Source organism: Triturus cristatus, chromosome 4_1 (genome assembly GCF_964204655.1).
Source record: "Triturus cristatus chromosome 4_1, aTriCri1.1, whole genome shotgun sequence".
In the NCBI taxonomy this organism is placed as follows: Eukaryota; Metazoa; Chordata; class Amphibia; order Caudata; family Salamandridae; genus Triturus; species Triturus cristatus.
The window spans coordinates 490,442,583-490,466,100 of NC_140585.1; the positions used below are offsets into that span (position 1 = coordinate 490,442,583).

Sequence of the window (23,518 nt, forward strand, 5' to 3'; positions counted from 1 at the left end):
GCCATCTCATCCTTCAAATCACTCTGGTAGTTCTGAGTTCAATGAGATGGTCCGCTCTCCTTCAAGCAGCAAAGCAGGACTCAAGCAGGTGGGCAGTCCTCTGAAGAAGAAGGCCGGCTCCTCTGAGAAACAAGGCAGGCCACAAGTTGCAGAGCAGTCCTCTAGAGTACAAGGCAGTCCTTCTGTAGTCTTCCGAGAGGGTCCACTGTTTATTACGCTGGTCCAGGAGTGTACTGAAGATATGGTCTGAAAGTCCATTGTATATACCTAGTGTAAGCTATGATGTACGAGAAACTGATGGAGTTTTTACCCCACCTATGGTTCTGGAATTTCCTTCTTTTCTGCCCAGGTCCCAAGATGTCTTGTTTGACAAAAGCATGGTGTCAAGTTCTTTTTGAGTGTGCCAAGTCAGTGCCTTTGAAACGTATGTGGGGCAGGGCAAATCTCTGCCACTCCCATGATGGCACTCTTCTAGCTGCACATGATGGGGGAGCAATTAACAGGCCATAGCAGCTGGGAACTCCGAGAAGACCTCAAAGAAATTATTGCAGTAAAATACCACCTTTCTAAAAGTGGCATTTTCTAAATTACGATCTAAAATCCGTCTTTAACATTAAAGAGGTGAAAAAAATGACAAAGTCTCACTCTAAAAAATAAATGCTGTAAAAGTTCCTTCTACTTACTTCTTTAGCCACTAGCTCCTCAAGGCAGACTTCTAAACACCAGGTTTCTCTCCAGGCAAGTCTGCAGCATAGTCCAGCGCTCTGTGGTCTGCAGTCCCTTCCTGGAATCAGGAATCAGTAATCAGTAGTTCTCTTGCCAGTCCATAAAGCCGGAAAACAGAAGAGCAAGTAATTGACCCCCGGAGACCAGTTCCAGTGCCAGCCTGCTAGAAGGAGCCCTTAAGTGAGCCATCTTCTTGTAAGAGAAGTCGATAGTCAGAAACGTTCTTCAGGTGAAGTATGAGAAATTGAGTTTTTGATAAGGAAGTGAAAGCCCTTTTCAAGCAACAACCACAATGCCTGTTAAGGTGAACCACAAAAGTCACTAAATTAACCCGTGCTTTACCCTCTGGTCGCATAGCACAAAAGCAGTAAGTCTTAACTTAAATGCAATGCATTTTATGCAGCACAGAAATATTATTAAAGTGAAAACAAAGCACACCAATCTAGAAAAATAGAGAAAAGTTGAATAAACAATTTGAGACCACGATGACAAAAAATCTATCCAGAAGAACCGGAATGATGTAATTTTAAAGGTTTAAGTAAAAATAGTAGCAAGAAGCAGAAAGCACTAACTATGGGTATCTGGTCATGATAAACCAGAACAAACTCACAAGTTCAGGCTGACATCGATGGCGTGCAGGTCAGATATAGGGAAGTGGTTGATCTACTGAAAGAGTAACCTTCTCAAAGTCCGGTGCTCAAACTTCTGGATTTCACAGGAGGAGCATAACTGATGCCAGCGAAGGGTCCTGGACTTGAGTGCGCACCTCTAGAGTATCAGGAATTTACTCCAGCAGAGGCCAGCAGGGCTCAGGCAGGTCCAGTTGCAGCAGGTCAGCTGGGCAGTTGCAGGGAGGCCTCTGGAGCCTACTGTTGCTCAGAATAGGGGGTCAGCCAACTCATCCTTCAAATAACTTTGGTAGTTCTGAGTTCAATGAGATGGTCCGCTCTCCTTCAAGCAGCAAAGCAGGACTCAAGCAGGTGGGCAGTCCTCTGAAGAAGAAGGCAGGGCTCCTCTGAGAAACAAGGCAGGTCTCAAGTTGCAGAGCAGTCATCTGGAGTACAAGGCAGTCCTTCAGTAGTCTTCCGAGAGGGTCCACTGTTTATTCCGCAGGTCCAGGAGTGTACTGAAGATATGGTCTGAGAGTCCATTGTTTATACCTAGTGTAAGCTATGATGTACGAGAAACTGATGGAGTTTTTACCCCACCTATGGTTCTGGAATTTCCTTCTTCCCTGCCCAGGTCCCAAAATGTTTTGGGTGACAAAAGCATGGTGTCAAGTTCTTTTTGAGTGTGCCAAGTCAGTGCCTTTGAAATGTATGTGGGGCAGGGCAAAGCTCTGCCCCTCCAATGATGGCACTCTTCTAGCTGCACCTGATGGGGGAGCAATTAACAGGCCATAGCAGCTGGAAACTCTGAGAAGACCTCAGAGAAATTATTGTAGTAAAATACCACCTTTCTAAAAGTGTCATTTATATAAATTGTGATCTAAAATCTGACTTTACCATTAAAGAGGATTTAAAATAACAATTCGTTTGAGTCCAAACATAATATTTCAACCTGTTCCCAAACAAAAGTTATCACTTAATAAATGTAATAAGGTAACCAAATGTTATCCTATGGGAGAGGTAGTTTATCTCAAGTAGGAATTGTAAAACGTAAATGTACATGTCCAACTTCTTAAATACCTCACCCTGCCATCTGGGCTGTGTAGGGCCTACCCTAGGGGTGACTTATATTCATTAAAAAGGGGAGCTTAGGCCTGGCAAAAGGGTAATTTTGCCAATTCAAATTGGCAGTTTAAAACAACACACAGGCTGCAATGACAGGCCTGAGACATGTTTTAAGGGGCTAACTAAATGGGTGGTGCAACAGGTGCCTCATGCCCACTAGAAGCATTTAATGTATTGGTCCTTCGTACATGTAGAAGTACTGTACTAGAAGTAAGTAAATTTAATATGCCAATTGAGCGTAAGCCAGTTTTACCCAGTTTTAAGGATTGAACACATGTATTAACACTGGTTAGGAGTAGTAAAGTACACATAGTTCTAAAAGCCAAAACAAATGGGTTAATGAAGAAGGAGGATCGAAAGCAAAAAGTTGAGGTGTGACCCTGCAGAGAGGACCACGTCCAACATGCTGCCTTCCCAGGTCATGGAATGTTCTGAAGAGGTAGTAGTTGGGTTGTCAGATCTATCCTTTGCACTGGCTAGTGACTCAAGATGTTCTTTCACTCAATCCTAACTATTTTCTTCTAGTCCTCCACCTTCTTTTGCATCAATTTGTACCACTTTCCTATTTAGATAAACTCTTCCTTCTGACAGGGTCGAAATTGGTTCTTGTCCTTCTGTGAGTGGCCTCTGGATGGCTGTACAGGCATAGGAGAAGCCCTCTCTCATCTCAAAATCCAAGAAAGTCATGGCTTAACTGCTATATTGTTCTGCCAACTACTCATGTCTACTCCCAGATAGCTAATTCCTGATAATTGGACAGCAGTTAATGCAAGCCTGGTCTTCCTCCACTCAGAGGTGGGTTTTTGTCCTCTTAACCACTGGTGTTTATTCTCACAGCCACAGAAGTGTATTATAGCTCTGGAGGGGATGAGTGGCAAAACTCCTTTAGCTCAGGCAGCATAAAATATATTTTTACTTAGTCACTTTCCCACTTAAGTTATCAAAAGTCTGATTTTGCCAATACTCCTAATTTTGAAAATTAAGTAAGAAATTTGATTTCATTTATGAACTTGTGGAGTCCAACTTCATTGGACATTCAAGCTGTGCCCTAAAGGGACCTCTTCCCGAGAGGGAAACACTTTTTGTTAATATTCATTGATGGACCATCCACATCCTGATGGGTCATCCCTGGCAGAATGGGAACTAGAAGCTAACACTTACACTTGAATAGGCTGTGTCCTGTCCCCACACAAAGGGCTGCCTACCCTCCTGTAGTGAGTCTGAAGCCAGGGCTAGAAGAATGGGCCTATGTGCACTTCAAAGTCCCTTATTTGATGTCACCCCCACTTCAAAGGCACCACTGGGTATAAGAATTGGTCTTCTGACCCTACCAATTCAGTACTCTACTGGACATGTGAAGAACTCTGCCAGGAGGAAGGACTGCTGTGACGCTATAAGAACTGCCTCTTTGCTGGACTGCTGCTCTAGAAGTACTGCTTTTCTGCTTTGCCTGCTATTCTCTGCCCTGACTGAGAAGGACTGGACCAATCTCACTTGAAACCAGGGTGACTTCAAGGGCATGCTGGCTTGCCCCCTACTGTGGTCTTAGGGACATCAAACACTTCAACTCACATTTCCTTAATGCCTGGACTTTGCTTGCTGTAAGTCTTGGTCTGCCAAGTAGTTCCAACCCAGGGCTGGGCCCTTGGAAGTGGGTATAAAGTGCTGCTCCAGCAAGAATCAATGCATTAAGGTAGTTGTGCTGCTTAGACCCAATGCATCTCCATCGACACTGATGCATTGCTGCAGCCGTGAGGATCAAGTACCTGGCTTAGCTGCCTGTTCGACACATTTCTGAATTTGTGCGGCTTGGAACCAGTGCATCCCCATTGATGAAAAAGCATCATTGCGGCTGTGAGGATAGAGTTCATTGCTTTGACAGCTGCTCGCCACATCACCTCCAATCCTGACACATCCTCTACTTTGCTCATCTTGAAACAGATATCATCGCCTCCTTCATAAGAATCGGCCATGACACTTCGCATCCACTGCTCCTTGTATTGTCCTCAACTAATTTTAGGTCTTTTATCAGCAGGCCCAGGCTGGCCCCTGCATCCAACCTGCACCCCATCGCAGTCTGCCTGAACTTTTGGATTTGACCAAGTCTAGCACGACCAGATAGCCCTGGCAGGCGCTTTTTACTTTTAAGCTCTATAAATCAGTTTCTTCTTTATAAATTCATAACTGCGGTAATATTTATTGGAGTGTTATCATTTTAGCATTTTTTTGTTCATAACAATTTAAGCTATTTCTCTAAACTGGTGTGGAGTCTTTTTGTGGTGTTTTCACTTTGTTACGGTTTGAAGTATTGCACAATTACTTTACACATTGCCTCTTAAGTTAAGCCTAACTGCTCTGTGCTGAGTTACCAGAGGATGAGCACAGGTTAATTTATGGTGTGTATCTGACTTACCTTGACTAGGATTGTGGTTCCTTCTTGGACAGGGTGCATACCTCTGCCTGTGAGAAACCCATTTCCTAACGAACACCCTCCCCTGTGGTTACACCAGGCACACTTTAGAGGTGACTCATCAATACATAAAACTAGGCTTTTTCTACATAGCAAAATATTTTTTTCTTGCCATCTGTTACTACTGGGCATATAATCTGCAAGCTAGGCAGAACACAGTAGTGGCCCTGGCAGACATATTCCTTTTCATATATGTGGGTAGTGAAAATACACAATGAAGCCCACATAAGACATTTAACTTTCAATGACTAAAGATCATTTTAGACACCTTTCCTAGTGACCTTATAGGGAAACTAAATAGGGTAAACAGGGAGTTCTAATAGACAGCCCATGTTTTTGGGGGGCGGTGGATTGATAGACAAAGGCACTTTACTATTGTTTAGCAGTATTAAAGTGCTCTGAGTCTGAGCCCTATAAGTAGCAAAAGCAAAGATGCAAAAATGGGGAGAACACAACAAAAATGGGGTAATTTCTCACACATTTTTAATTGGACATATGCTTTTAAGGTAATTGTTTTTTCTTCGTAGCATACATTACTGTGCATCGTGAGTTAAGAGCCATAAGTTGCCTTGAACAATTTGTTCGGTGACTCTGTTATATGTTATATTGGCTCCACCCTCTGGTCATAGTCAGTGGTTATTTGATACTGCTTAAAGTGCCATGTCCTTTGTGCAACTATCTCACAACCCGCTCCTTGTAGGTAAGTCCTTTGTGGGCATTCATTTGTCTTTGATTTAGCCTTGACCTAGGTTTCATGACCTCAGAGACCATGTGGTATAGCTTTTGCTTTCGTCCGGAGGTTCTAACTTTAGCTTTGGCCAAGCCTTGCAGCCTATTTCACTGCCCAGGGAGTGGCATTCTTTTGCTTTAAGCAACACCTTTAAGGCAGCACTTCCCAGCAATGAAAGGTACATACTTTTACCACTTATTTGAAAGTTGTCCTTTCCTCAAATATTTTAGGACTGAAGTTAGAATACTATGTTTGCCTTTCCATTGTTCTTAAAACCCTTGTGCTGACTGAGGGCACAACTGAAGGCACGAAACTCAAATGAGCCCTTTCTGTCTTCCCATTGTTTGTGCTCAACACCAGATTCTTTTTACAGCAGAGCCTGCTATCCATGGCTTTAGACTATTTCCAAAGGCCTCTGGTCACAGAGTCCTGGTTTGAGCCATATCTGGCATTCACTCCCACTGCCCTTAAAGCACAACACGCGGCATGGCTTTCACACATGCCTAGGAGAATGTGCGAAGAATGTGGTGATTTGCCATGACTCACACCTTCCCCCATCTCCTCACAATTCATATCCTTTAGTCATGCCAAGCAGGTCTGGGTGCAAAGCTTCTGTTTTTGCCTATTCCCAGTGTGCTCTGGGCGCAGGGATTGAGCTCAGCCATGCAACACACCCATTCTGATGAGTACAGGCCCCAGCAAGGCCAGCAAGTACAAAGGGTTCGCCCATCTGGGTACGAAATACTAGAAGGAAGTTGGCACGGAAACTGCAAATACAAAGACAAAGTTTATTAACCTTCAAAGGTGGTCCTACAACCTACGCAACACTCTACAGCATTGCACAGAGTAGCACACAGAACTTGTGCACATGGTCCCCTTTTATACACAGTAGAGGGGCTCATGAGTAGGCGGATACAACATGAAGCAAGATTTGTGACCTTATATGGACATGTTCAGTGCATGATCAATACATGGGCGGAGTTAACAGTTACTGAGACCCGTGAAAAACACATTCGAGCAAGGCCTAATTAGTGACAGATGTGGTCAGTTCTGGACATGCACCAAACGCACAAAGGGGTTATTTATAGACTGTTGCTAAGCAGATCTCGGGAGTGACTGGTGGAGAGGTAGGACTCTTCTCGTGCAAAGCACATGGTTTCGTGGCCATACAAGATGGCGGACAGCTAAACATAATGGAGTCTGAACATTGGTCAATATAAAGCAGAAAACGTAACTTCAGACATGAAGAGCACATGTCTTCAGTAAATGCTTAATCATATCGCTGTTTTATTTTACAACAGACGACCCTTTCAGCATTTGCTGAAGACACTCGGCTTGCTAGGATAACCAAGATAATCATCATTTATATCGATTCTCATCATCTTAGTTATTTCTTTGTTTATGCTCTTTTGGTAGGTGACATCGGCAACAGCTTTCTTATTGGGGATACAGAATGAAACACATAGAGTACATATCATAGGACCACATTGAATACACATACAACATGTGAACAATATTTCTGCAATAATGCATAGACCAGTAAGAACTTTCCATCCCCATGTGGTAATTAAAGTCCAAAACCATCCCGAAAAGGTCCAAGTACCATTTTCTGTATGAAGGTCAGCAGCAATTTTATGCAATTTATTAATAGCTTGATAAACTGATGGTGTGTGATCAGGGATGAACACACAACAACTACTCCCTATAATTTTACATGCTCCACCCCTATCTGCTAACATAACATCTAGGACCATACGATTCTGTAATGTAACAATTCTGGTGATTTATAATTCTTCTGTAATGTTCCTGAGAGCAGCAGCAGTTTGATTCGTTACAGCCTCAACAACCCTAGTTAATCGTCGAACCTTCCTACTATTCAGGGCAGCTCCAACGAAGAAAAACAGTCCTAGATTAAAATCAATATACTGTTGCAAACTGGTATCCGTCTGGTCAACATCATCAACAGATAGAGTGCGTTTATACCTGTTTACAGTTACATTGTTTAATAACTTCAAGTCTTTATGGTAAGACGCAGGGGCTAAGAATACAGGGGGTAATAAAAAGGCCACATAGCATACCCCGGACCATCCGGCAGGCAAACGATAGTAACCTTTATTGCCGCACACAAAATAAGTATTGTGGGAGGCCAGAAAGGTACTGTTATTTAATCCGTCTATATTTAGCACAACAATGCAATCACTAACACCAACAGGAATATAACCAACGCTTTGGATACACAGGTCTGCTTGGGCTTGTGCCACTGAAATTACAAATTTCTCATTTCCATTAGTGTCTCTAGTGTTCGTAAAGATATAGGGAATTGATTCATTGTCTGGTCGGTATTCTTCCCATTCCCATATTGTTCCATTGGCTTGTGGATAGCCTTCTTTATCTTGATGACACTCTTTGTTAAGTCTGAAGAGTAATCGTCCCACTGTAGGTTTTCGTGTGGCAAAAAGTAAAGTATACCATGCCCTACAAGAGCCATTATGCGAGAAGGGGAGAGGTATAAATGGTGTTCCCCCTTTCTTCTGATGGGCTGGCATCATGCCACATATCCAACAGTTTGTAGCATTTGTAGCAACGTGGGTATGATGCAGCATCTGGATAAGAGTATTATTCAGATAGGACTGGCGGTGCTTCAATTCCTGGTATGGAAGGGTGTAGAAGTAGTGCTCCTCCGGCACTGGAGTAGACACAACAAACAACTCACGGGCAGGAATTACATCCTCAACAAACCACGTGGTTGTAGCAGCAATTATTATAGCGATAACAAAACTTATCGCACAGAAAATGTTCTTCTTCTCCATTTTCAAACAAATATCAATATCTTCCTGAAACTAAAAAGGTTGTCAGAACTCTTCCCCCTAGGCAGCGGTTGTTTTCTTCACCATCGGGCCAAGACGGGTGTTACTACACTAATGCAGGGCTGATCCCCCCCCCTTGCCTCATTGGCTCTCCGTTTCACAAACCTAGGGGCCGCTCTGACAACGTATTTCAATATTCAGAAATTCACTTCCTCGGTCTGAGGTGATATCTTCTTACTCCAGGGGTTGCTTGGTCCGGGAAGAGCTCCTCAGTGTTGTCCGGGTCCACAGCATGGCCTTTCTTCACAGTCAGGATTTCTCGATGGTCGGTCAATACAGCAGGCTCCACCAATCCGGGTGGTACTCTACGACAATGTATGGAGTGAATCCAATTTTTGCGGTTAGAGACCCGGACAGCCGTTCTCGTTGCAAGCAAGACCTGCTCAGGACTGCACCACCTCGGCTCTAAGCTGCTCGTCCTTTCAAACACTTTTATCAAGACGAAGTCGCCGGGCCGAAGATCGTGGCCTTCACCTCTGGACCGGTCGGGGAGCGCTTCTCGAACCTGTTGATGAATAGAGACCAACTTATCGGTTAACTGTGCCAAATAATCACTCATCATTACACAAGGTACATCATACACTGACTTTGGTTTCGGTGGGCCCCAAATGTTCATCGGACGTCCAAACACGATCTCATATGGCGTGAGACCGGTTCGAGAATGTGGCACTGATCTGATTGCCAATAATGCCAGGGGTAAAGCGTCCGGCCAAGTCAGGGAAGTGGAAGCTTGTATTTTCGCTATCTTAAGCTTCAAAGTACCATTATACTTCTCAACCAATCCCGCAGACTGAGGGTGAAACACTGCGTGGAATTTTTGTGTAATTCCCAATCCTTTCAGGACATACTTGATAACGTCCGCTATAAAATGAGGTCCGTTATCACTCCACAACAATCTACAAACACCATATCGAGGGAAGAACTCCTTCAATAACACCTTGGCTGTAGTAATTGCAGTATTGTCTTTCGTAGGGTATGCCTCAATCCATTTGCTGAAGGCACAAACCACTACTAGAACATACTTCAGATTATTACAGCGTTCAAGCTGAATATAATCCATTTGCAAAACTTCAAAAGGTGCAGTGGGTGTTGCAAATCCTCCTGCTGGAGTTCGTGTCCCTTTTCCTGGATTGTACTTTAGGCAAATCATACAAGTCTGCACCACTCTCTTTGCCGTGCTAGCAATCTCTGGATGCTCCCAAACTTGGGTGAGCAATTTTACAATTGCGGAAGCTCCAACATGAGCTAGCCTATGTGCCATCTGAACCATAGGTTGTACAAAAGCTATGGGTAACTTCCATTTATCCATCTGCTTATTTCTCCAACAACCTTCATCATCCAATTCTCCGTCAGTAGACCATTGCTCCCGTTCTTTGTCGGAAGCTGTCCTCTGCATCTCTCACACTTCTCTCCTAGCATCGTGCCATCTTTCTGCCTGCGACTTCAGAACATACATTGCAGTGGAGTCAGGCTGCATCGCAGTGTCTCGTGCTACTCGATCCGCCAGAGCATTCCCTTCTCCCACTCTATCTATCACCTTCTTATGTGCATTGCATTTCACTATGGCAATCTTCTTTGGATATGTTAATGCAGTCAAGAGGTTGTGAACTAACTCTCCATTCATTATCTGTGCTCCATGTGACGTTAGAAACCCTCTCTCCTTCCAGATTAACCCGAAGTCATGCGCTACCCTGAAGGCATAGCGGCTATCCGTATAGACATTTACACACAATCCTGCACTAAGCTCACATGCTTGTGTTAAAGCTATTAGTTCCGCTGCTTGAGCTGATTTCTGCGGTATGCGTGCTGTCTCCACTATTGTTTGTAGCGTGGTGATTGCATACGCTGCTGAAGTCGTACCATCTGGTAGCTTCAGGCACGACCCATCTACCCACAATTCTCCATCTACATCTGTAAAGGGCGTATCCTGGAGATCAATACGACCCTTTGTCTGTTCCTCAGTTACAAAAATGCAATCATGTGTTTCCTGTGCCTCAGACTGAGTCTCCGGAAACGGCAATAATGTGGCCGGGTTTAGTGTTGCGCATCTCTTCAACGTGATATGAGGAGCCAACAACGTCAGCTCATTTCCTGTTAGACGAGCACTAGTTAAGTGCTGCGTCTTTGCCTGATTCAACAGAGCATCAACAGCATTGGGGGACCAGCACCAATAGCTTATGAGATAACACGATTCCTTCACTTTGGCGTATTGACACAGCTGTCGCCGCAACCGAGTGAAAACACCCAGGCAGTGCTCGGGCGACAGGATCAAGTACTGCCGAAAAATATGCACAAGGGCGCTGCTTGTCGCCGTGCATCTGTACTAAAACTGATAACGCACATCCATCTCTTTCATGTACATACAATGTAAAGGGCTTCGTATAGTCAGGGGGGCCTAACACTGGTGCTGAACAAAGGGCTTGTCGTAATTGTTGAAAAGCATTTCCACACTCGTCTGACCAGGGAAGGGGAGTTGGAGTGTCTTTCGTCAAAAGTGCCAACAGTGGTTTAACTATGTGTGAAAAACCCAGTATCCATTGTCTACAGAAAGAAGTGAGTCCCAAAAATGCACGCACGTCCTTCTGTGTGGAAGGTACTGCCGTGTCCAAAATTGCTTGAATGCGATCTAATGTGAGTGCACGCCCCTCCTTAGACAAAAGGTGACCTAGGTAGGTTACCTTTGGTCTACAGAATTGTAATTTTTTCTTCGATACTTTGTGATTGTGCGATGCCAAAAAGGAAAGCAAGGATAATGTGCACGTCTCACATTGCTCAGGAGTATCGGCCGCCAACAAGATGTCATCGACATATTGTATGAGGGCCACCCCTTCAGGTAAAACAAAGGAATCCAACTGTCGTTTCAATGCTTGACTGTAAATGCTAGGACTTTCTGTGTAACCTTGAGGAACTCTACAAAATCGATATGAACGATTATTCAAAGTGAAACCGAAAAGGTATCGGCTATCAGGATGAATGGGAATCGAAAAGAAGGCATTTTTCAAATCAATAACAGAGAACGTGGTGGCCGTTGGCGGGACCATGGTAAGCAATGTCGTAATGTCAGAAACTACTGGGTATTGAGGTATCACTATCTTATTCACCTCCCTCAAATCAATAATGAAACGATAAATCCTAGTATCAGTGTCTTTTTTCAAAATCGGAAGGATAGGACTACTGCAGACATTATATGGAACCTCCTCCACTACCCCCACCCTAATGAGATCCTGCACTATCTGTGTGAGTGCCTCCTCCCCCTCCTGCGAAATACGATATTGGGGTAGGCGTGGTAACACAGCTCCCTCCTTTACCCTAATGTGTACCGGGGGGATAACTATCTGTCCCACATCAGTATCCGAGGTGGCCCACAGAGTGCGGGGTAGAGAAGCCAATACGGTATCCTCCGCAACCACACACATCCTTCCAGCCCTTGGATAATTATCGTTTAGAATCACACGCACTCCTTCAGGGGAGCAACGGATTGTGGCTCTGAAATGTTTGAGCATATCCAGACCCACAATGTTATCAGGCGTGTTCGGGGAGAGCAAAATCGGACAGGGTGCAGAAAACTTATTAACATGAAATGCAAGGGGTTGTGATAATGGGCTAAGTGAAGGTGTGCCATCGAACCCTATCGATGTAACCGTTAAGCCAGACAGGGGAGCCCTCGGAACGAATTGTTTGGACAAAGCGCTACGAGTAGCTCCTGTATCAACCAGAAACCGATCAGTAGAACCCATCACACGTGCTATAACATAAGGACCCCTCTGATCTACTGGCACTTCAACTGATTCCTCCCCCCATCCTACGCAATCCTATGCATGTTGGGAATCATGATACCCAGGGCGTTCACAATCGGATGTTTGATACTGGTTTTGTCGATCAAACACATTAGGCCCATCACGTGGCCGCATATTAGAATCAGATCGAGCACGATCAGTTAAATGTCCTCTAGGGCCCGAAAGACCTCCTCTACCTCTCATCGGCCCCTGCCCCCGCCCCTGGCGCTGTGCATATAATACCGGGCAATCCCTGGCCCAATGACCCAACTGTTTGCAATATGCACATTGATCCTTAGTTACATCTGGGCGACCAAAAGGAGGACCATAAAATCCTCTTCCACCTCTCTCACCACCCTGGCGAGGCGGACCATACACTTGCGCTAGCATCACCTTTGTTTTCAAATCTTTCGACTTTTTCTCTTCGTTACCCTTCGCTTCTTGTTCCTGACGCTCGTAATACTGAGCCATCGTCAGGAGGGATGCCGGAGACGATGTTGTCCAAGAGCTTTCACTCGCTTTTAATCGAGCTGCTACTCCTGGCAATAAATTCGACACATATTTATCAACAAAAAGATGTCGACCCGTATCATCCGTAAGTGACTGACCGCTAAACTCATGAAATGTTTCCTCAAATCGCGTAAAGAAATCAGACACGGATTCATCAACCTTCTGTTTACATGAGGCTAACATATTCCAATCAATCTTTTTAGGGGGGATAATTGTTTTCAACTTAGTCAAAATAGCAGTTGGAAGATCTAAAATAAGCTGAGGCAGCTTTTGCGCGGATTTTCTGTCTCTATCCTCATCTTCTATGTCAGACCATTTTGCCTTGAAAACAGCCAGATCATCTACTTTCCGTACGGATCTCCACATATCCGGTGGTAAAATAAGCCCAAAGAACAAATCTATGTCTGCTAAAGTCATAGTACAAGAATTTAAAGCCCCCTCAACTTCCTCGTAAAAGGCGGCAGGATTTTTTCGGGGATCAGGTAGTGCTTTCTTCAATGCCATAACATCAGCCCTATGCCAAGGAGTATAAACCCAATTGTACACAAAATATCCTCTAGCATCAGGGGAAGACATATCCGAACTAGTACCTGCCCCTTTAGGAGGAACGTACAGAGGCGCTGCCTCTCCCATCGGCTTAGCATGCACTAATTCAATCTTATCTGAATGAAGGATAGACGACTGCTGTCCGCCGGCATTTGGATTCGATTGCTCCTCCCTCTCTTTCTTTTGGCGCGCTTTCTCTTTGAGTTCAAACGTCGCGTCCCGTAACGCAAACAGCCGTCGAACCGCATCGGGTACCTTAGCGGGAGAAAGGACACCGTTACGTAATGCTTTAGAATCTAATACTATATCATCAGACTCAAGAACATCGGAATATTTCCGAAAAGCAGTAACCACTTTGTCAGAAAAAGTTTCAGCAAAGTATAACTTTTCCCTATCCTGCCATCCTTTCAAAGATGACAATAATTCAGTAAGAAATAGCTTATGTTTAAGCGCACGAAAATAAATTTTCCGAAGCTCACCCATACGATCAGTTGATAACATGGACCGCGTGTCTACCTTCTCCTTAAGCAATCCAGGATCCTTGACTCCCAGAGCGGACGGGCCGACATAAGGTGGCGGAGAGCGATCTAATAGAGAAAAATCATCTTCAAGATTATTAAGGACAGGATAAAGAGGCTGCCGAACAGCATATTGACCCGATATTTGCAACCTATGCTCTTTCTCCTGTTTTTCCGCCAGTTCTTTTTCCTCACGCTGTCTCGCTTCCTGTGCTATCACATGATCCTTTTTCCGTCGTTCTTTGTCACTCAGCGCTTTTTCACGTTTCTCGCGCTCACGCACTTCTTTCACCCACAATCGTATACATTCAAACATGTCTTGTCTCGCACGCCGCTTACATATACACTGCTCCACATACTCAATCTTACGCATATCAAACAATCCATACAAAGGCCATCGCAACTCAGGATCCTTCTTGGTATATTTCCTCCACAATGTGCTGTACATTATAGGGGAAAGACTGTGCTTCACGTACATGTCCCTATTAGGAGTCCTCTCTGGGGGGGCTGGTTCAGATTCCTCAAGAGTTAACCAGTTTCCAAAACAGCAGCACCACTTACGGAGTGCGCTCAAAGCAGACATGTTCAAGAATAGTGCAAAATATGCAATATTATCAAAAAGTGGCACTTAAACGTTGCGCCGTTTCAAATTCAAACACCCCCGGAGAAATATCTCCACATTACCTGCCTATATGTGTTGCAACGCATATATTTTCACATTACTTATCTCAAAACATGACCGGTCATCACAAATCAAATCAAATAGCCCCATCAACTCAGGCTTCAAAAAGCTCGCAGCAAGTACCGTACAACGGTTCTTTCCAATCAAGAGCGTCCAGATTCCAACTGCCAAGTTCCAAATTCGCCCAAACGGCCATTGCACGGCAAAACCGACAGAAGGGGTCTCAGTCGAGGACCGGTGCCACCCAGATGGTCAGCTCGGAAGGGAAGGAAGAAAGCCTCGGGATGCCAGGACTAAAAACGCCGCTGGCAGTGATCACATCCCCGGCAAGGTTCCACTCCTTCGTCACGACCAATCCTTTGAGTATCCGAGTCGCCGATGAGCCCCATGTGACGGGCGCCAATTGATGAGTACAGGCCACAGCAAGGCCCGCAAGTACAAAGGGTTCGCCCTTCTGTGTACGAAATACTAGAAGGAAGTTGGCACGGAAACTGCAAATACAAAGACAAAGTTTATTAACCTTCAAAGGTGGTCCTACAACCTACGCAACACTCTACAACATTGCACAGAGTAGCACACAGAACTTGTGCACATGGTCCCCTTTTATACACAGTAGAGGGGCTCATGAGTAGGCGGATACAACATGAAGCAAGATTTGTGACCTTATATGGACATGTTCAGTGCATGATCAATACATGGGTGGAGTTAACAGTTACTGAGACCCGTGAAAAACACATTCGAGCAAGGCCTAATTAGTGACAGATGTGGTCAGTTCTGGACATGCACCAAACGCACAAAGGGGTTATTTATAGACTGTTGCTAAGCAGATCTCGGGAGTGACTGGTGGAGAGGTAGGACTCTTCTCGTGCAAAGCACATGGTTTCGTGGCCATACAAGATGGCGGACAGCTAAACATAATGGAGTCTGAACATTGGTCAATATAAAGCAGAAAACGTAACTTCAGACATGAAGAGCACATGTCTTCAGTAAATGCTTTATCATATCGCTGTTTTATTTTACAACAATTCCTCTTAGACTGCTAGCAAAGGCCTTTTGCTGTGCTCATGAGTCTCTTGGCAAAGGGAAACAATCCAGGCCCAATGTGCTCAAAATGCAGGGGTAGGGCATCATTCATGGTCTGCACCTAATCTAACTGGTGCCAGAGTTTGCTGGTATAAACATCAGAACGGCGGAGTTGACTCTGGGTACAATTCAGGGAAAGAAGCCTGTGTGTTCAGTATCAAGAAACAGATGTGGAGCCGAGCAGTTGTTTGCAGATTTAGTGATGTTATCAATGCTCTCAGATGTGATTTGATATGGAATGTAACCTATTATCTCACTGATGAAATGTCTGATTGAATCTGTGTACATGAATGATAAGAGCAGCTGTAATTGCATACAACAGCAATATAGATACCCACAGTTTTTACTTCGAGATAAAAGGGCCATGCAGTCAATACACTGCTGTTTTCCATATCTGTCTGAAGACAGTGCTGCAGATTGCCAACTCCAATGAATTGGGATAGGTATTGCTAATATGTGTGTAACTGCAGCAGCATTTCAGCATTCTATTTCTATGTCCATTGGATCTAGTCTTGCTTTAAATGTATCTCTGTCTCCATTATGTGTGCTACAATTTGTTTATTTTTTGCTTCTAAAAACTTTAAGACCTGCATTTATTTCTTTTTATTCAATTTCTAAACAATAGCGATTAAGGAGGAGCCTTCCGCCTGGGCTGATGCGAAGAGTTTCGTCTACTTGGACAACCACAACATCTGCTACCGGATTGCCAACATTGGAGCCAGCACCAGTAAGAAGAGACCGAAGTGCCAGCATCAAACCTCTTGAAGCACCTTCATCAGGGTAAACAGTTTCTCAGCCCTTATATATTCTGGGAAAGTAGTCAGATGCTTTCTTACCCATAATCATCATATTCTGCGTGCTTGGTATGAGACTGATTTTCACTCAGTAAGTCTATGTAGCCTGTGAAAGTAGAATACGATTGAGCTTTAATATATGTACGTTAAGGTTTACCTTTGTCAGGCTTAACTGAGCCATTCTTCTGAGGTGAAAGCTAGAAAGAGCAGCATTGACCTGGTGCTGTCCTCATTTGGGTGTCATTTGATTAATCCTGACCACAGAGGAAACAAGCATTTGCAATGCAATAGGTCTCGCATTTACGCGAGTTTGACCTATTGACATTGTAAATGACTATGGCTCTTATTTTTATTTTAGTTTTTAAAACAGAAATAAAGCGCATTGTCATTTACAATGCCAATAGCTTAAACTTGCGTAAATGCGAGACCTATTGCATTCCCTTAGAGTGTGTGGGGCTCCAGGGGAGCCGTCACAGCTTAGACAAGGCCGAAGCCGTTCTAACAGCAGGGATGACAACCTAATGCTGGGGCCGGCCCTCTGTCGGTCGTCAGGAGAATTTCAGTCTTTATCTCGTATGAGGCCATCTAAAAAAGAAGATATGGTGAATCCGGCATACCCATAATGCATTGCATGAGTGACCCTAACAGCCGCCACAGCGAATGATAGTTGTCTATAAGCATAGAACATAAATGTTTTATCTGTCCTTTACCAAGTGAGTTAGCAATTTTATATCACGCGCGAGATTTAATTAATTTCGTCCTAATTGTCTCGTTACAACTTATATAGCAAGACGATTGCCATCTAATAGCTCATTTGTTATATACATTTTAGTAATTTTATGTATTTAGTTGCACACTCCGTGTGGCACTAAAGAAAAAAAAATTCAATTTTTTTGGCAGGTCTCATCATGATGTGGGATCTCAATGAAATGTAACTGAATAAGTAATTGGCATTTCAGTGCTATGTTGTACTTTGTGGCGCTCAATACCCAGGGTGTGGGGGCGCATGGTGATGGGTGTATGTTTATTACTACCAGCTCAGCTCGGAGCTCTGCTGCTTCTATCTGCCCATGACAAACCAGGGCTGTGAAGGGTTACCTCCATTAGAGTGGGCGGGGCTCTAGGGTAGACATCACAGCTGTCCATCAAAGCGCTGTTCGAAGCCATCCTAACAGCAGGGATGACAACCCAATGCCAAGGGCGGCCCTCTGTCAGTCGTCAGTTGAATTTTAGTCTTTAATCGTTAACGATTAACTGAGACATTTCGGTCATAGTCAACCATCTTCCAATTTTCAGAAAATCTGAGATTTTACAAAAGCCCATTTTAAAATGAGTTCTGAGGATTGTGTAATCCCTGCTAATGGTAGAATGCCAGATAGTAAAGGGGCTGAATTAATTACAGGGATGGAATATCTTTTATAGAGCGCCTGTCGTTTTTTGAAAAGCCAATGAAGACACTTATAACGAAACAGTTTAGGGGATTTGGAAATTAACAAAGGGGAATGGATCTGGCTTTCCTTACACATTAGATCCATAAAACTATTAATAAAAAGATTTAACTGTAATTGAGGTTTGAATCTAGATAAATACTGTGCAAAATAAGCATAGTAATAATCCCTGAGATTAACCAATTCTTCATATAAAGTGTTAAGTGCGATATGTGATGATTTTTTTACCCAAAGAAAAGCTGTAAACATTGACTCTACTTGGGTAAAAAAAGAGCCCAATAAAATACATGGAATGGTTGAAAATAGAAAATTAAACAGAGGAAGAATAGACATTTTAATCAAGGCCACCCGGCCCAGGATGGATAAAGGGAGAGAGTTCCAACGTAAAAACAAGGCCTGAGTTTTTCGAAGAAGCTGTGCAAAATTCAGGTGATATAGGTCGCTAACACTTTCGGAAAAATATCCCCCAAGATATCTCTTAGGTTTGGTATTGGTGCAGGAAAGAATATCGGGGTGCAGATCCAAGCTTACTCCTCCACATTGTAAAATTTCAGTTTTCCTTTTATTGATGCGATACCCACCTAAAACCTCTAAATCCTCAAAGACCTGAAAAACTTTAGCCTGAACCTCTATGTCGGGTTTGATAATAAGCATGATATCGTCGGTGTATAATTTCAATTTCGCTATAGATGGAATTGGGGGACGGATATCAGCACAGTTCCTTATTGCTATCGCCAACGGTTCGATAAAGAAAGCAAATAAGACTGGCACCCTTGCCTTGTGCCCCGTTTTACTTTGACCAGCCCGGCCACTGAAGAGTTGATAATTACAATAGCCTCAGCGTTGAGATATAAATTATGGATCAGGGCCGTGATCTTTGAGGAAGTACCAAAGTGACTTCAAATCATAAACAATGTCTCCCACACAACAAGGTCAAAAGCCTTCTTGGCGTCTAGTAAAAGGACTAATGTGGGTATCCCCTGTGTGTCGAAATAGTCCAACGCCTCAGTTAAATAATGTGTATTGGTGGCTAACTGCCTACCAGCAATTAAACCATTCTGGTCAGAATGAATCAATTGCGCCACATTTGATTAAACCGAAGTGATAACAATTTGGTGACAATTTTATAGTCTGAGTTTAACAACGTTATTGGACGATAGGAGTTTGGATCCTCGCTGATCTTACCTTACTCTGGTACTTTATGATTTATGTATTGAATACACCTCCATCAGCAGATACGCTGAGTTGAGTGAATCCTTCGAGCAACTGCAAGAAGGAAGTTTTTCCGAGTTGTTTTATCTTTAAGTTGTTCCTTGAAGTCTTTTCCTGGACCCTGTTGGACAGAATCTTTTTGACTTCGAACATCTTTCAAGTTAATTCTAATTGACTTTGAATATCTTCCAAGTTCATGGAGATGCATCTAATACACCGTCCTGATAATAGCCCCATTGAAGTAACCTTTTAAGTATTGAAACACTGATGTATCACATCTTTTGGACTGCATTATTATAGGTTTATTATCTAACTTGTAGAACAATGCACTAGCCATTCTTTCCCCAAAACGCCAATGATGCTTTAGCAGCCATTTGTACCTCACCTGTACTTAAGTTGTTTTGTTCACTTTTGCCTAATTGTGTTCACAACTCACAAGCACCACATCGTCACATCTTTCTGTTACCCTTCAGAGCACCTCTAACTATATGATGCAGTGAATATTTCGAATTTCTTTTATACCACAACAATATTATGATACATTCAAATATTGCACTATAATCGTGTACTCTGCACTGGTTTGTTCACAGGACTCTGTTTTAGGAGAAGATGTATATACATACTACATAAATTAGGATGTGTCTTACTTGAAACCATCTGCAAGATCCATGGTCTTTGTATAGTGAATGTGTACCCAGATTCTGAGGAACACAGGGATGCCCCTTGGTTTTATAACTGCACTTTAAAGAAATCTACAGACTGGCATACTGTGGAACTATCAAAAATCATTGCCCATTGTACTGATTAATCTTGTTGAATTTCCAGACTATTTAAGTGCAACTTTATTACACGAGTCAGGAGATTATAGTATTTTTCTGGACGGTTGGGCATCAAATCTTTTCAATCCGTTTATAAAACTAATACTGGTATTTGAAGCCTAAATTGCCCATCACAAATACTAGTTTTTTTGTATCACTGACAATGGTCCCATAGGGTTTATTGTCTTGTTGGTAGGTGCCCAAGTTTGGAAGCACTAAAAGGCTTTTTTATTATTCCTGTTGCATGAGTTTGTTTAAGAACAGTTGTTTATCATTTTCTTTCTTTGAACCAATGCTTTCAAAACAATATATTTGATAATGTAGATAAGATTCTGCTAAACACTTCTTTGATGTTTGATCTGATCAGCTGATACATATTCCGCTCTCATCTTGGTTGGCTGATGATATTTTGTGCGTGCCTTTTATAACAAACTTTAACATTCGTGTTCTCCAAGGTATGTCAACACGCAGAGGAATGTGTGCTCTTTTATGCTTCTCTTATGTGTGACTTCTCCTTGGATCAGTCCCGGGTTTTTGCTCTTGTATTCATTGAAGGGTCAAGCCAAGAAACCGAGCACTGATTCACCTTGATCTTGTAAGTAGCACTTTCTATATGAAAGGGTTATAAAGTTAAACACCTGTTCATTCACCTCATAGCTCCTAGAAATATAAGTCAAGTGATTTGATCTACCTGTGGAGGGACTTATGGCTGCTGCTGGTGTGGGTGCTAGCACCAAAAAATACATATTTTATAAAGGGTACTCATTCAAACAAATGATCCAAGCAGAGGACACCGTGAAGAAGGTCCTTCCATCACCAGACAAAGTGAATGATCACAGATCAAACACAGAGGAATTGAACAGGTTTTGTTGTTACCCAACGCCTTTCACATTCAACAGCGATGAGGTTTAAGCCATATCATAAGGTGAGAAGAAGAGTATAAGCACCTGATATAATCTGTGATAGAGGCGACTTCCATCACTTCGTCAGCAATCCCTTTCCAGAAGGTTTTTTGCTGGCCAGACAGAAACATTGTTGCAGCTTCCTAGGGTTCTTTTCACACTTTGCCTAAGAAAGGGAAAAGGGACATCTTTGGATCCGTGAGCACTCTGGATTAGTGTGTAGCTCCCCAATAAGCACTCCCCCAAAGCAGCACGCCGCCCATATGAGCTAGAACTATAGGACTCTTCTCTGTTTGCTTTTTGGTGTTGGTGATGAAATGTCTGGGTATGTGGGAAAAGGAATTGTAGATTTATTACACAATTGGGATGCTGCTATAACATCAAATGAAAATGATATAGGGTTTATAGATCATCAATTTGTATTCATATTATCATCGTGTTTTCATTGACTAAGACATGGAGTTAAACAATTGTTTGGGTGTGTGGATGTGTGTGCGCTGTGGAAACTGTATGCTTGCGTGTATGTGATTCATCAACCACACGATAACATTTTTTAAAGAAGCCATTGAAAAACAATATAAACTGGTTAGACTAAGATTTTTTATGTATCACAATGCACCAACATGTCTGGCTTTGTTAGGAGGTTTTTGTTTTATTTACCACTAGATGTAATACATATTAAGAGCTTCATTATAAGTTTCCTGCACCTATAGGATTAAAAGTTATTTTCCCCAGCATAGAGGATAACGCGCAGACCCGGGAATATTGGGTCCAAATCATGCACTTCCTTTTTAAGGAGAGACAACAGGCCTTAATCTACACCTGTATGGACCAGGTGGTAAATATGCGTGGGGGCTAATTTCAGGTCCTAAAACCAGTTGGTGTGGGGCTGGGGCAGCATAGTGTTGGCCAGCGAAGAGCGTTTGCTGTCCCTCTAATTCCTCTCTAACAACCCAGTGACTGCCCATAGCCCCTGCAGCTCTGCTTGCAAGTGCCTGCTTTGTATATCCAGGCATGGAATTATCAAGTCCGGAGTAAGCAGTCAAGAGAATTCTGGGCTCAGAGCAAGTTATCTGCCCTAGGCATATACGTTGCTTCTAATGAGGGTCTAATTAGTGTCAGGGTCCTTGGAATAAAGAGAGCTAAAGAGATTACAAAAGATGTAATGCAGAAAAGAATAAGCATCGTGATTAAGGTCCATATTAAGAGCTGTTTGATAGCCCCAAAACTAAGGATATAAAGTTATTCTATCAAAAGGAAGGTGCGTCATCAAAGATGTGTGTGGATATTGGTACTACAATCTAGAAGGTGCTAGCTTTAGTACATAATGCAGGATTCAATTTATTTGAATGAGCTCTGACTACTTATTTTAGGACTCCTTCATGGGTGAGTAAGAGTATTGGCTAGGTCAAGAAACAAACATAGCAGGCTATTCACTTACAAGTTGGTGAGTGCTTGTGTGAGCAAATATGTGACAACTCTGTTGACTTTTTGTCTTCTTCTAGGTGAATCAATAGGTACACCACAAACATTTTGAATAATTTGGAAGCTTATGTTTTTTTTAAAAGGTCAATCAAGGACTGTCTCATCCTCACACTGTTTCCCTTTGTCCCTGAGAATCCTCTAATTTATAGGGCCACAATTGAGGTTACCCTAATAATAAAGGGGGTGGTCAAAGCTGCAATCCAAAAAGTCGTCTAGGGCCTGTCATGGTGTACCAGTGGGCAGGGAAGACACAAGCTTCCCAACCCTGTGTCCTCAGGCTGGTACCCCCTTTGGTCCTTTACGAAGGCTGTGGCTGATGGCAGCATTTATGTAAGACACTGATGATGAAACTAGACACCGGGTCATGAGTACTGCTTTCTTATCTGAACTGCGTATATGATAATGATGACTGACATCAGAATAGGTGAGGGCAATAGATTGATTGCCTGTGGTGCACCGGTCATCAAGGTTGACCTTAGATGAACATCTTTTCATGAACAGAATCATCTTCTTTCTTTTTCTCGTCACTTTAACTTTTGGCAGGAGGAATACACAAGGTTTCTCACTAAGAAATGTTCCTGTCTGATGTCATTGGAGATCTGGCTGGCATGTATCCAGTGCTTAATTTGAGCCAGTGGTTTCCAGTGCTCAGCACTGGCACTTATTCATCAACACTGGCGCTTTTCATTAGCACCAGTTAAGGACACATGTATTTATGGGGAGATTAAGTGATTTGCCCAGAATCGGAGGATGTTTAGCTGACGCTGAGATTCGAACCTGGTTTTCCCAGTTCCAAAGTCTCCTGCTCATGTTGTTATGCCAGATCCTCTCCCCACTTTCATGGTTAGCAGTTGGTTCTGTTTTAGGCAGCCAGCGCTAACAGGAGAAATGGGCTGGTGCAAGCTGCCTCCTGACGAGATCCATGGCACTTATTTTTTTTTTTTTACAAATTAACCACTGCAGGTATCACAGGGGTCAAAAACATGTCTGCCACCTAAGTCATTAGCTCAGACAGGGCCAACTACAGTCATAACACTTACACCCTCTGACTTTGATATCCGTAAGTGGGAGAAGCGATTATCACTTTTTCCTCCTCAGGGTCATGGTAATTTGAACTCCTTCCTCGATGGAGCACTTGCAGTGCCACTAACACCAAGCCAGTGGGGAAATGCAAAAGAAAAAAACTATTTGCTCCTTCTAAAATGAGTAGAATCTTCC

At 43.1% G+C, this 23,518-nt stretch overlaps 1 protein-coding gene across 3 annotated transcripts in view; it reads left to right on the plus strand.

Moving 5' to 3' along the window:
• PDE3A (phosphodiesterase 3A) overlaps nucleotides 1-23,518 on the plus strand; it is a 1,085,163-nt gene that overhangs the window by 827,196 nt on the left and 234,449 nt on the right. For all 3 annotated transcript variants that reach the window (XM_085652713.1, XM_085652714.1, XM_085652715.1), the window contains one exon: nucleotides 16,267-16,421. In XM_085652713.1, coding sequence (XP_085508839.1) covers nucleotides 16,267-16,421 — 155 coding nt within the window. The remainder of the gene's footprint in view (nucleotides 1-16,266; nucleotides 16,422-23,518) is intronic.